The sequence below is a fragment of the Antechinus flavipes genome, chromosome 1 (genome assembly GCF_016432865.1).
Source record: "Antechinus flavipes isolate AdamAnt ecotype Samford, QLD, Australia chromosome 1, AdamAnt_v2, whole genome shotgun sequence".
Lineage (NCBI taxonomy): Eukaryota > Metazoa > Chordata > Mammalia > Dasyuromorphia > Dasyuridae > Antechinus > Antechinus flavipes.
Window position 1 is genome coordinate 484,605,733 of NC_067398.1, and position 14,340 is coordinate 484,620,072.

Genomic DNA, 14,340 nt, shown 5'->3' on the forward strand with positions numbered 1-14,340 from the left:
ACCACCAACTAACAAGATGAATAAATATGAAAATATATCCTAAAACAACAATAAAAAAGTATTTGGAGGAAACTTTTTGGAAGGGTATGATGTAGGTTTAAAAGCTGGCAAACAAAGCCTATAATATGTGCACGCTTCCGCGGTCTAAAGGTTAAAACATGAGAATTCTCCCCTTCTTCGCCCCCCATGTTTGATTAATTTTGATCGTGTTTCTGAGTCTTATTCTGGCGGCTCGAATATTCCTTTTTTCTACCTTCTTGGTCCAGTTTTGGAATCTAGAGAGACAAATCCAGAGGCTTCTTCTTATACGAGGCACAGAAGAATCAATAACAATTTTTTTTTTTTAAAAGACCTTTGAACATTTTTTTAATTTAAATTTTGTATTTTCGTAGCACATCTTTAAAGTACCACAAGATCAATCATGCTGAGATCCCTACCGGGACTGCACTTCTCACTGAAAAAGGCGTGACTATCTGGAAAGTCTCACCCAGAGACAGTATTCCACAAAACTAGTCTGGAGCTCTTTGGGAAGAACTGCTGGTTCCTTTAGTAGATCTGTTCTTGACATCAAAATATATGTTGAGACAACGATCCCTTCAGGCAAACTTTTTTTTTTTTTTTTTTTTTTTTTGGTCGGTGTAGCTGAGTGCCAGGAATAAGGAGGTTCTAAGCAAGTCTTTTGTATACCTCTGCTCAATGAAGGGCGGGTTGGTAAGAGTGTCCTAAAGATACACTGGGTTTTGAGAATTGGTTTCTTCGTCCTCTGAGAAACTACTACCCTGTTCAGCTTAAAAAAAAAAAAAAAAAAAAAAAAAAAAAGCGCCAGAGAGAAGATGGCAAGCTGAAACACTTCTTTCCTACCACTACTTTCTCCGTGATAAGACTTGAGAAATTGCTAGGAGGGGCCCCACAGTGTCTCCTGGGAATTCTGGTGGCCCCTGCCTTACGTCAGAGGGAAAGAAGCTTCTGGGGTAGGAAGGATTGGGAAAGGTGAGAGTAATTGGAAAGAGAAGCAACTGTTTCTGTTGTTTCTCCTCCTCCTTCTCCTCTTTTCCCTCCTCCCCCTTCTTCCTCCTCCTCCTCCTCCTCTGTCTCCTCCTCCCGCAGCTGCAGTCACCTCTCATTTCCACGCCACACTCCCAGGTGGGTTGTGGCTGCTGTGCTCTCAGAGGGAGAGTCCACCCCAGGCAGCCTCTTTTGCTCTCTCAAGTTGCCTTAACATTCCGTGCCTTTCCTCAGACCTCCGATCCTGCTTCCAATGGCCACAGAGTGGCCAGGACGCTCCGGGGCTGTAGTCAGCTGCCTGAAATTCTTGCTGATCCTCTCGGTGAGTGTGGCCCGGGGTCAGTGCCCTCCAGGGGAGGGATTGGAGCTCATTGCCTTTAGCAAGCCTGCTGGAGGGGGCCTCCCTGGAGGTGGGGTTAGTAGCCCGGGGGCGGGGGATCAGTTTAGGGTAAGAGTAGGGAACAGCCGGAATGGGGTAGGGGGTTGTTTGGAGTGGAAGGAATAGATCGATTTGGCGAATTAGAGAAGCCTCTGGAGGGAAAAGGCGACTGGGGGAAGGATACAAAAAGAACAACTAAACCGGGAGCGCAGCGTAGCCTGGGAATAGTTTTAACCTGAAAGAAAAGGTGAGGGCGTTTCCCATCGCCTTCCCAAACTGTGGCCTCTGGATAGAGAGTTGTGTGCATACTTGCTAGTGCCTAAGTATCTGAAACCTACACAATCATTTGGAAACCGCCTCTTTCCTCAGTGTTCGCTACCCCACTCTCACTAGGAATCCTAACGACCCCTAGGCGGTGGCTCTTTTTCGTGGGTGGGCTGAGCTCTTAGCCCTAGCCTAAAAGAGGCACATCTACTCCCGAGGTGAAAGAAATAGGCAAAAGGATTGAGTTTCCTGGAATTTGAGAGCTCCTGGGAAGTGCTGGGGGCACCTGGAGCGGAGGGAGAGAGAAAGCAAACTGTTGGGGCGGAGTGGGGGGGTGGGGGGACGGAAAAGGGGAAAAAAGGAAAAGTGAGAAGCTTCCTTTCTTCCCTGCGAAAAACTTTGGTCCTTGGGCAGAGAGACGTGGGTGTGAAGCCGGGTGGGGCAAAGCCTCTTTAGCGTTTCGGGTGGATCTCGGCTTTTGGTTTAACTTCCAGGAATAATTTTCTTTCGGTCCTTCAGCTCTGCAGCAAAGTTATTATTCCCGGCGGGGGAGAGGGGGACTTGGGAAAGAGGAGAGCTTATTTTGTTGAAAAGCTCTCAATCTCCGCAAAGAGGACTCAGGAACGGGTGGGCTGGGAAGGGAAGAGAAGGGAAGTAGGGAAGGACAGCTGGGACTGCAAGAGTTTGGCCAATGAAACGAATAATTTACATTTATATAGCACTTTAGAGTTTTTAAGACTTTGTATATACATTATATCGTTGTTCCAAGGTTTAAAAATCAGTTTGATAGTGAATGCTGTTTGTCTGAGTAATCCTTTAATTTAAGATGTGGTAGGAAATTACATTGAAGGATTGGGCATTATAAAATAGGTATATATAAAAATGATAAAAAGTAGTTCCACTTTTAGGCTTTGTGCCTACCCCTAGTATGTTTACAGAGAATACACAACACTAAATAGGAAAATCTTGGATGTGTAAAAGCCAAGTTGATGCCTTTAGATTGCGGGTTTTCTGGTTACACCTAGATATCGAAGGAGAGGCATCTATAGGAGTCTACCTTCCTGCTTTCTTGAAATGAGCTTGGGTTTACCTTGATAAAGTGGTAGAGGCCAACGAAATGAATACCTTCTCTGTGCCAAATTTGTTTTTTGATACACATATATAGTATATAAATACCTTGTCTTTCCAACTAAGACTTCAGGGCAAGGATCAAGCTTGTGCCTTTTTTTAGCATTCTTCTTGATGCACAGTGCTTTGTACAAAGCGAATAAATAAATATTCCACAAAGCCCTGCTTGAACACCTCCTCTGGGTGTGGAGGTGGCCCTGTTTTCTTGAAGTCTGTTTTAGTGATGTGCAAGCTCTGGCAGGTTTTACTAAACCCCAAAGGCTTTGAAATGTATGTTATAGACTGGACTAGCTAGGTTGAGAGGCTCATCAGTTACTGGCTATTAGGTGGGGAATTATTTTGACCACTCCAATCACAAAATTAAAGCATGCAAGATAAAGCCTTAAGGATAAAATTACAGATAACTTGTGCATTTTAACTTAAATTGATGGATCAGTTTTATTCATAATTATGGAAGGAACAATGTTCATTTAAAATAAAAAACTTTTTCCAAGTATGAAGAAAACCTCTTTGCAAGTAAATCTTTTTTAAGGGCTTTTTTTTTTTTTTTTTTATAAATCTTGTGAAAGGTATTAAAAATCACACATATATTTAATGGTGCTTATGTTCTTATATCTATTCTAAAACTGATGTATAAAACTGGTAGGAAGTATGAACTAGTGTGAAGGATAAAAGTCTAGTTTGTAAAGCTTTTAGGTTTTGTAGGTGCTTGTGGTAAGGAGGATGGGGAAATAGCTCTGCTGGAGTTAAATCTTAGGATTGCTCATAGAGGACAACAATACAATATAGGGGTATACCCAGGTAATTAACTTCCCCATTTTACGTTTCCTTTAATTTTTTTTAAAAAGGAAAAAAAATTAGGTAAAAGTTCTTAACTTGAGGATGTTCTTTGTTAACAGATACTTTTTTTTTCTTTAATTAGACTTAGTTATTCACATACATTCTTATTTTATCTAAATAGACCCTAGTGAATCTCTGGAAAATGTAATTTTTTTGTCTTGAAATCTTCTAAAGGAAGTTTTTTAATATAGTCGCCTTAGGCTTTTAAAGGTACAGCGAAACTTCTGCATTATTAACAAGTGGAATCGGAAGAATACTGTATTAGAAATCAGATTTGAATCCCAGCTGTTCTACTTGCTACTTGTCTGGTCTTTGAGAAGGCCTTTAATATCTGTGGGTCTCAGTTTTCATATGGATTGGGAAAGAATTTCTAGTATTTCTTTTAGCTTTAAATCTGTTATCCCTTATCATTTTCAAATTGTATTATATCTCCTTTTGTAAGATGAGGGTATTTGCTAAGTCTTTTTTTTTTTGATTTAAAAATTTTTCTCCCCTCAAACTATATTTGAAATCATATTATATCTTTTCATTTTTTAAGATTTTTTCAAAAAACAAAAAAAAAATCATTAGAATAGTTAACTGTTAATAAAATTGTACAAAAGCACACACTTGGCTTCCATTTTCAAGCAATTCTAACTTAAATCAGGTATGATGAAATGTGAAAAATGGCTTATTCAGTTCTCTTCTGCATGTTTTTGAATATGGAGAGTTAAATTGTCAGTTCTTTAAAAAGGACTGAAAATCTGTTAATGTATTATAAAATTTGTAGTAACTCCCAAAATATGTACGGAAGGCTGCTTTTTTTCCTTTATATGAACTATATTTATTACCTACTGTTTATGAAAACGTGAGGCATAATGGGATAGTAACTGGCAAAATGATTTAACCATTCAGCATTCTAGGTAATTCTATAACCATTTTACTGTTACTTATCCGAATTAGTGAAAGGAGTTATTAAGCAACAAATTATGATATAATATTATAATACAATCATTTTAATATTTTCTTCTTTAATGTTTTAAGATGATGTGACTCTCTTGCTTAAAAGGGGAAAATACTGTGACATCTAACTTTTCTTGCTTCAAGAAATTCATTCTTTCATGTCTTACCTGCTCCAACCCAAGAAATTTGCAGTCCTCCCACACCCTGTTTTATGAATTGCTACTGCCAAAATAAATTTGGTGGCCAGATTTCTGATAATGAGTCACAGTGTTGAAGCTGGTTGAGAGCTTATAGATGATCTGGTTTATCTTTCTCATTTTTCAAATGTGTAAAATGAGACCCTGAGAGATTGTGTTTTGCAAAAGGTTACAAAGTTATTAAGTATCAGAACAAAGAACAAACTGAACTGTTTCAATGAACTGTTCTGAACTGTTCAATGTTTTTGGTTTTTATTTTTTAAGTAGCTGTCCAAAAGTAAAATGATTAGCCTCAGGAGGTAAAACACGTTCTCACTGGAGGGAATTATTGGAATAGAACATGGATGATCATTTAGGGATAGTATAGAAGGGATTCTTGTTCAGATATGAGTTGGATCCAAGAGCTATTCCAACTCTGAGATTTTAGGATTTAAGGTAAGAACATGTAAATTATACTTTTCTTTTTGAAGTACAGTGGCTTCTAAAAATTAGGTGCTTAATTAAGATATGTCAAATTGATTTTAAATGAAAGGAAATAGACTGATATCTATCTGGAATTTAATTAATTCGAAATCATAAATGGCACATTTATAAAAGAGGTAAATACAGCTTTTAGAGTATGTCAAAATTTTAATATGTATTTCATGTAATTCCTATCACCCATAACACAAAAATAATGATGGTTCATAATGAAGACTCTCAGAACATAGTTTTGAAGTACCTTCTGACTCATCAGATTCATAATTGTGGAATCCTAGAGGTCATCTAGTCTGACCATCTGTCTAACTCAAGAATACCCGGAAAGTGGTTATCTAGAATTTTCTTGAATATGTCTAGTGAGTCAGGTCCTAGTGCTTCCATACCATTCACCAAAAGCACTCTTTTCATTTTCAGACTACACAAATGTTTAAGAGATTTTTTTCCCCCTATAAAATCGTGGATATAGAGCTAGATACCCGTTCAGAAGCCATTTAGTCCAACTAATTTTACAAGTGAGGAAAATGAGTTCCAAGGTTAAGTGATCTATCTAAGGTCACAAAGGTTATATCATCTGAGAAATTTGAACCAAATCCTCAAGCTAGAGTCATTACTCCTTCTATTGTATATAGCTTCTTCCTTATGCTGAGCTAAAATTTTTTACCATATAATTTCTGGCAATTGTTTTTATTTTTTCCCTTAAGGATTAAATAACTTGTAAATTTCTTCAATTCCTTCTTCCATGTGAAGAATCAAACACTTGAGGATAGTTGTCATGACCCTAATAAATCATTTTGTCTGTAGGCTACACATTCTTTCTGTTACTGTTACATTCCTACTGTTCTTTCATCTATTCACATGCCACTATTGAATATACCTTCATTTTGGTTACTCAATTAGGAATCTATTCTTTCCTGCCAATATGTCTTCTAAAACAGGGTATCTAGGATTGGATATATTACTTAAGATGTGGATTTAGAAAGTCAGGATATAAGAACACTATCTTCTTTGTTTTGGGTACTGTATTTCTATCATTACAGCCTATTAAGGTTCCTTGAACACTTTTGGCTATAAAATCACACTGATTGCTCTAGTTAAGCCTGGATTCCACTAGAACTCCTAGATATTTCCTCCCCATACTCTTAAGAGGCCACTTTCTTGTCATAATATCTCCATTTTGTATTTATACAGTTTTTTGTATTTTTTTTAATCCAAAGCACAAGAATAGTTTCATCTTGCTAGCGCTATCTTGCCTCTTCCACTAGTTGAAGTTTCTTTGGCTTTTTTATCCAGTATTTTTTATCCAATTTCTATCAGATTTGTGTCATACAAATTTGATGAGCTACTAAAATTGATGAGAATTTAACATAATAAAAACTGAAAAGACTCAGTTCTTGGTTTGCAATCAGGACATGTGAATGGACCAGATCAGTCAAAGAACCATTTTTTCATGATTCCAACATTTCATCTATGGCTTTCTCCACATCTCACCACTAAAAAATACTGACTAAAACAGAACTAACCTTAGATAGAGCACCAGTCCTAGAGTCAGGAGGATCCAATTTCAAATCTGGCCTCAGACACCTAACATTTACTAGCTATGTACCTCAGTTGTCTCACAAAACAAAACAAAACAAAATTCAAAACAGCAGTATGGGACCCTGCTGAGAGAGAGTACAGAGGCCACCTTAACCTTTGGTGCACAATGATTTTTTGGTCACATTGCAGAAATGCCCTTGTGGAGCCAGGAGCACTGATGAGCTACTGGGAGGTCTGAGGGTCACAGTGCAGTTGCGCCCATAAGCGGGTTGTTGACATGGCTGGATTGACTCTCCTCCCATTGGCAGATACCATACATAGGCAAAGCCCACTCTGAATGGTGATTGACTACTGAGTCCTGATCTCACTTGCAAAAATGTATATCAACAAGGTTGTATGGCATAATAAAATGAAACTCTTTTCACATTCTATGAGTTTCCTGCCTCATTCATCTCACCTCTAAGATCAAAGGGCTCATATACTTTGAACTCTCAATCAAGATGCAGCAACACAAAACAGAACTAGGTTGAGAACACTGAAATACTCTATTAGAGAATGTCTACCAGATAACATTAATAAAGTCAACAATTCCAAACCCACTTAATTAATATCACCTAATCATTTCTCTATCTTGTCTGCAAGGGCATTAATTGATCAATCAGCAAGTATTATTTGTTAAGAACTTTCTAGAACCCCAGAGACTCTACTAAAAAGTTATTAGAAACAATCCACACCTTCAGCAAAGTTGCAGGATATAAAATAAACCCACATAAGTCATCAGCATTCTTATATATCACTAACAAAACCCAACAGTTAGAGTTACAAAAAGAAATTCCATTTAAAGTAACTACTGATTGTATAAAATATTTAGGAATCTATCTGCCAAGGGAAAATCAGAAACTTTATGAGCAAAACTACAAAACACTTTCCACACAAATTAAGTCTGATCTAACCAACTGGAAAAATATTAAATGCTCTTGGATTGGGCAAGCAAATATAATAAAGATGACAATACTACCTAAATTAATCTATTTATTTAGCGCTATACCAATCAGACTCCCAAAAAACTACTTTGATGAACTAGAAAAAATAACAACGAAGTTCATATGGAAAAACAAAAGGTCAAGAATTTCAAGGGAATTAATGAAAACAAAATCAAATGAAGGTGGCCTACCTGTACCAGATCTAAAATTATATTATAAAGCAGCAGTTACTAAAACCATCTGGTATTGGCTAAGAAATAGACTAGTTGATCAATGGAATAAGTTAGGTTCAAAGGACAAAACAGCCAATAACTTTAATAATATAGTGTTTGACAAACCCAAAGACTCCAGTTTCTGGGATAAGAATGCACTATTTGACAAAAAATGCTGGGAAAATTGGAAATTAGTATGGCAGAAACTAGGCATTGACCCACACTTAACACCGTACACCAAGATAAGGTCAATGGGTTCATGACCTAGGCATAAAGAATGAGATTATAAATAAATTGGAAGAGCATAGGATAGTTTACCTCTCAGACCTGTGGAAGAGGGAGGAATTTATGACCAAAGAAGAACTAGAGATCACTATTGACCACAACAAAGAAAATTTTGACTATATCAAATTGAAAAGTTTTTGTACAAACAAAACAAATGCAGACAAGATTAGAAGGGAAACAATAAACTGGGAAAACATTTTTACAATCAAAGGTTCTGATAAAGGCCTCATTTCCAAAATAGATAGAGAATTGACTCTAATTTATAAGAAATCAAACCATTCTCCAATTGATAAATGGTCAAAGGATATGAACAGACAGTTCTCAGACGAAGAAATTGAAACTATTTATAGATATATGAAAATATGCTCCAAATCATGATTAATCAGAGAAATGCAAATTAAGACAACTCTGAGATACCACTACACACCTGTCAGATTGGCTAGAGTGACAGGGAAAGATAATGTGGAATGTTGGAGGGGATGTGTGAAAACAGGGACACTGATACAGTGTTGGTGGAATTGTGAATAAAAATCCAGCCATTCTGGAGAGCAATTTGGAACTATGCTCAAAAAGTTATCAAACTTTGCATACCCTTTGATCCAGCAGTGTTTCTTCTGGGCTTATACCCCAAAGAGATACTAAAGAAGGGAAAGGGACCTGTAGGTGCCAAAATGTTTGTGGCAGCCCTGTTTGTAGTGGCTAGAAGCTGGAAAACGAATGGACGCCCATCAATTGGAGAATGGTTGAGTAAATTGTGGTATATGAACGTTATGGAATATTATTGTTCTGTAAGGAATGACCAGCAGGATGAATACAGAGAGGACTGGCGAGACTTACATGAACTGATGCTAAGTGAAATGAGCAGAACCAGGAGATCATTATATACCTCAACAATGATACTGTTTGAGGATGTATTCTGATGGAAGTGAATCTCTTCGATAAAGAGAGCTAATTCAGTTTCAATTGATCAAAGATGGGCAGAAGCAGCTACACCCAAAGAAAGAACACTGGGAGATGAATATAAACTGCTTGCATTCTTGTTTTTCTTCCCGGATTATTTATACCTTCTGAATTCAATTCTCCCTGTGCAACAAGAACTGTTCTGTTCTGCACACGTATATTGTATCCAGGATATACTGTAACCTATTCAACATGTAAAGGATTGCTTGCCATCTGGGGGAGGGGGTGGAGGGAGGGAGGGGAAAAATCGGAACAGAAGTGAATGCAAGGGATAATGTTGTAAAAAATTACCCTGGCATGAGTTCTATCAATAAAAAGTTATTTAAAAAAAAAAAAAGAATTTTCTGTGTTAGGCACAAGTGTTAATTATTTTTAAAAAGCAGAAAAGGCCTCTGTCTTCTCTGAGCTTACATTCAAATGGAGAAAACAATTTGCACATATATAGGTATATAAAGGCATAGCATCTTTTGAAGTTACTTCTCATACTTTTTAAGGATGGAGTGTTTGTGAGTCTATTTTACTATTGCTAATTCATGAGTCACACTGTGAGCTCCCCTTTAATAGCTTAGTTGTGTCAGCCAGTAGACACAATTAACTCAAAGTAAAAGCACTTTCTAAAATGGCATAATAAGAACAGTAGCTATAAAACTGTAAAATTGTAAAACACTCCCCTTTCTATAAATCTGAGCTACACTCTCCTACATACATATATATATATATATACTATATATATATATATATATATATATATATATATATATATATTATATATATATATATATATATATATATATTCATAGTCATTCATGGGAAGAATGGGCAAAAATAACACTACTGAGGCACATGTATTCAATGTATGTAGCCAAGGCAGTTTAACTCCTTTGACGTCTTGCTTTGCCCTGGATATAGCATCTCTTCTGGATAGATTATTCAGGTAGGTTTACAGAGTCTACTATTCTCCATGATCATCTGTTTCCTCTACTGGCTATGGACACATTTCTTGAAGTCATTTTTGTGCTGCATGTCTATGTACATATCCGTTTGTAGGAAGTGATCCCTACTAGATTTGCTATCTCCTATCAGGCAGGACACTGCAGTGATGAGAGGAAGAGGATAGAGAAATTCTTTTGTCCACCCAGTTATATATTCTTAAAAGCCATACTATGTTTTTGGCTGTGGACTCCTGACCACAGTACTGTCGCTTCTTTTCTACTCACTTTCTTCTAAATTCCCTGAAATTTGGTTTTTAACTTAATCATTCAACTGAAACTGTTCCTCCAAAGTTACCAGTAGTTTCTTAATTGCCAAATCTAATGATCCTTTCTCAATCCTGAGCCTTGACTTCTCTGTACATTTGATATTGTTGATCACCTCTTGGATGTTATCTTCTCTTTGGATTTTCATGATGCTGATTTCTCTTTCTTCTGTGTGCCTGACCATTCCTTCTTTCAGTCTCCTTTTCCAGATCTTCATCTGTGTATTGTTTATTTACTAAGACTTTGTCTTGGACCTGTAATGTTTGGGCTAGCTTTCTGGAGGTTGTCCGGAAGGGCCTTGGTCTCAGCATGATAGTCACCATGAAGATGGACAAGAATAGGGTCCAAAGTCTTTATTGTCTCCTTCACAGTCTGTCTCCTTCATAGTCTGTGTCTGTTATTGAATAACCCAGTCTCCTCCAGCAGTTTGACAGCCTGACAGTCTCAATCAGTCTGAGTCTTTGTCCCCAGTTCTCTCAACCTTTAAATATCCTATTACAATTATATCATTACAGTATATTGAGTATAAGCCAATCTTGAGTGATTATATCATTATATCAAATTAAAGTGATTATATTATACTAGCTATATGCGAACTAGAGAACCATTATATCTTCAATTCCACTAAGTTAACACCTTGTTTCAAGTATACTTCTCCAGAGTTCCAGCCCTCTACATGGACCCTATACTATTTTCCATTATACTATTTCATTTGGTGATCTCATCACTTCCCATGGATTCCATTATCATTTCTATGTAGATAATTCTTAGGTCTATATATTTAATCTTAGTTTCTTTCCTGAGTCATTGTTCCCTTCAGCAACTGTCTTTTGACCATTTGTAATCAGATATCCCAGAGACATTTTAAATTTGCCATATCTTAGAATTAATATATAGTCAGCCTCTAAATCTTATTCCTGCCTTCACAGTATCTGTGGTGTATACAACTCTTCATTCATGCAAGTAATTCCTTTATTAAGGCCTTCGTCACCTGGACTTTTGTTGCCAGTTGATATTCTTGTCTCACTCTCTCCCCATTCTAACTCAAGTTTGTTTGTTTTTTTTCTTTTCTTTTCCCTCTCTCCCTTCCTTCCTTCCTTCCTTCCTTCCTTCCTTCCTTCCTTCTTTCCTTCCTTCCTTCCTTCCTTCCTTCCTTCCTTCCTGTTAAGTGACTTGTACACAATCCCACAACTAGGAAGTGTTAAGTGTCTGAGATAGATTTGAACTCAGGTCCTCCTGACTTCAGGGCTGGTGCTTTATCCACTGCGTCCCTAGCTGCCCCTCTAACTCAAGTTTCACACAGAAATGATTTTCCAAAAGTGTAGGTCTATATTGTTGCCCATACCTTAACACAATAAACTTCAGTTCTGTCCTGTTACCTTCAGGATGAAATAAAAACTCTTGCATCTGACACTTAAAACTCCTCACTATCTGGCTCTTTTTTACCTTTGTATTGTTTTTAAATTTTACTCCTATATAGATTATGGTCTAGTTATATGGGCCTATTTACTGTTCTTTACATATGACATTCCATATCTCATTTTTGTCCTTGTCCACCATGCTCTCCCATATCACTCCTGCCTCTTAGAATTTCTGGCTTCCTTTTAGACTCAAATCAAAGTCAGGCATTTTCCATTCCCTTTCCCCCACTCCCAGCTGCTAGAGTTATTCCTTCTAAGTTTATTTTCCATCTAGCTTGTATATATCTTGTATTTAAAATTTTATTTATATGTTGTTCCCCCATAGGCTATAAGCTTCTTGAGAGTTGGAACTGTTTTTGTTCTTCTTTGTATTCCCGGTCATAATAGATTTAATGATCCAAAGGGCTTAAAAAATGCTTGTTGAGTGATTGAATAGAATTGATAAGCTTAGCCTTTCATCAGCTTTTAGGAATATGGCCAGTCCCTGTCCAGTCAATAGCATTGTCCTTTTCAGTTCAATAAAAGGAATTTTTTTTTTTTTACAATTTTCTCAACTACAATGGATATTAAGATATAAATGGAAATTTCTGTTTCATTAACACATCAATACATAATTATCTGTTATATTCTCCTTTCTTTTGTATATATTAATTAGGGGGAAGGAATCAAAGACTAACTTTTTCTCTTCCCATGAGATACATAGAAAATAAAATAAGCTTAGAGCTTTGTCAGTAGTAGCTAAGGACATAGAGAAAAATTTCTGCAAGAAGTGGCAGTGATGAGCTTAGATTTGAAAGGAAGTTAGAGATTCTTAGCAGCAAAGGTGAAAAGGGAAAGATTTTTAGAGATGATAGACAAATTGTGCAAAAGTATAGAATTGGGAGATGGGGTGTCCTATGTGAAGTAGAGCAAGTATGCCAGGATGGTTGGATGACTGAGTGTATGACAGGAAGTAAGATAAGGTAATAAGAATAGGAAAGAACTAAGTTGTCAAAAAATTTAAATATGAAAGTCTATTTTTGATCCCAGAGATAATGTAGTCCCACTGGCATTTGAGTGATTGTGTTTATAAAGTGAATACTTTAGGAAAATCACTTTGGCAATTGTGTTGTGAATAGACTAGAATAGGAAGAAACTTTTGAAAGACCAGATAGAAGGCTGTTACAGTAGACCATTTGGCAGATCATAATGACCCAAACTAGGGCATTGGATATAGAGAATGGAACATGGAGATAGAAATAGAACATTTAGCAATGTACTGGATATATGGGATGAGTGATAAATTAAGGATGTCATTGAGTTCATAAATCTATTTACCTGGGATGAAGATGGTTCTCTTAGAAGTTCAGAAGATGGTAAATTTTCTCACATACATTGATGAGCAGGTAGATTGTCTGTTGTGAAATGTCCAGTAGGTAGTTTGTGTTGTGAATGGGCCTAGAGTTCAGGAGACCCTTGGACTGACTATATAGATTTGAAAGTTATCTACAGGGAGATGATAACAGACTCATGGGAGCCAATGAGATCATCAAGTTAAAGTATATAAAGTGGAAGACCCAAGACAACATTGGAAACCACCTTTAGTTAGTGGGTGTCCCATGGGTGAAAATTTAGCAAGGGATACTAAGAATGAATGATCAGATAGATAGGAGAGAACCAAAAGAGTGCAGTGTCACAATTACCCAGAGAAGAATATCCAATTGATAATGTTGTTCAACAGTGTTAGATGCTGCAGAAAGGTCAAGAAGAACATCTAGAACAACACTTCCTAACTACTTTGCTTAAATTCATATTTACCATATTCTTGGAATTAATTTGATTTCTGGACTACTGATGTTATTAGAAAAGGAAATGACGCTACTCTGGCATAGTTGGCTCTCTTTTTTGCCTCAATTTCATTTTTTTTAATCTCTGCTTTTTTTGAAAATATATTACATTAATGCTGAAATGCTCTACTTTCTTTATACAACAAGCTTTCCTTTCTAACAAAGTTTAAATAGAAAGAAAAATGCTGAGGAAAATAGTTCAATATAGTCACCATGTCTCATAGCATGTGTACCATTTCCCATGTTTACTTGCTGTAATAGACCCATTCCCAGTTCGTAGTGGTGAACGCCATCCTAAGTATAATTTATAGTTTTAGAAACCTCTGTTAGAATTTCCTCAGAAATAAGCATTAAACACCTCATCCCCCACTTTGAAGTGAATACCTTTTTCCTCCTTTTGAAAATTGTCTCTCTACTCATACAACCTCTCCTCTTTTTTCTGAATATAGGTCATAGATAGTTCTTTGACAATCATTTTCATAAATTTTCTTAGTACCCTGGGATTTAGTTTGTCTTGGCCAGATAACTGGAATTTATTAAGAACAGTTAAGACCTTAGGTAGCATGGTGGATAAAGCACTAAGTCTAGAATCAGGAAGACCTTGATTCGAATTCTGCCTCAGACAT

General features: G+C 36.7%; 1 protein-coding gene across 2 annotated transcripts in view; it reads left to right on the forward strand.

Moving 5' to 3' along the window:
• The first annotated feature begins 615 nt into the window (after positions 1–615).
• LOC127543921 (desmocollin-2-like) overlaps positions 616–14,340 on the forward strand; it is a 57,361-nt gene continuing 43,636 nt past the window's right edge. For both annotated transcript variants that reach the window (XM_051970295.1, XM_051970296.1), the window contains exon 1: positions 616–1,327. In XM_051970295.1, coding sequence (XP_051826255.1) covers positions 1,259–1,327 — 69 coding nt within the window. In that variant the 5' untranslated portion in view covers positions 616–1,258. The remainder of the gene's footprint in view (positions 1,328–14,340) is intronic.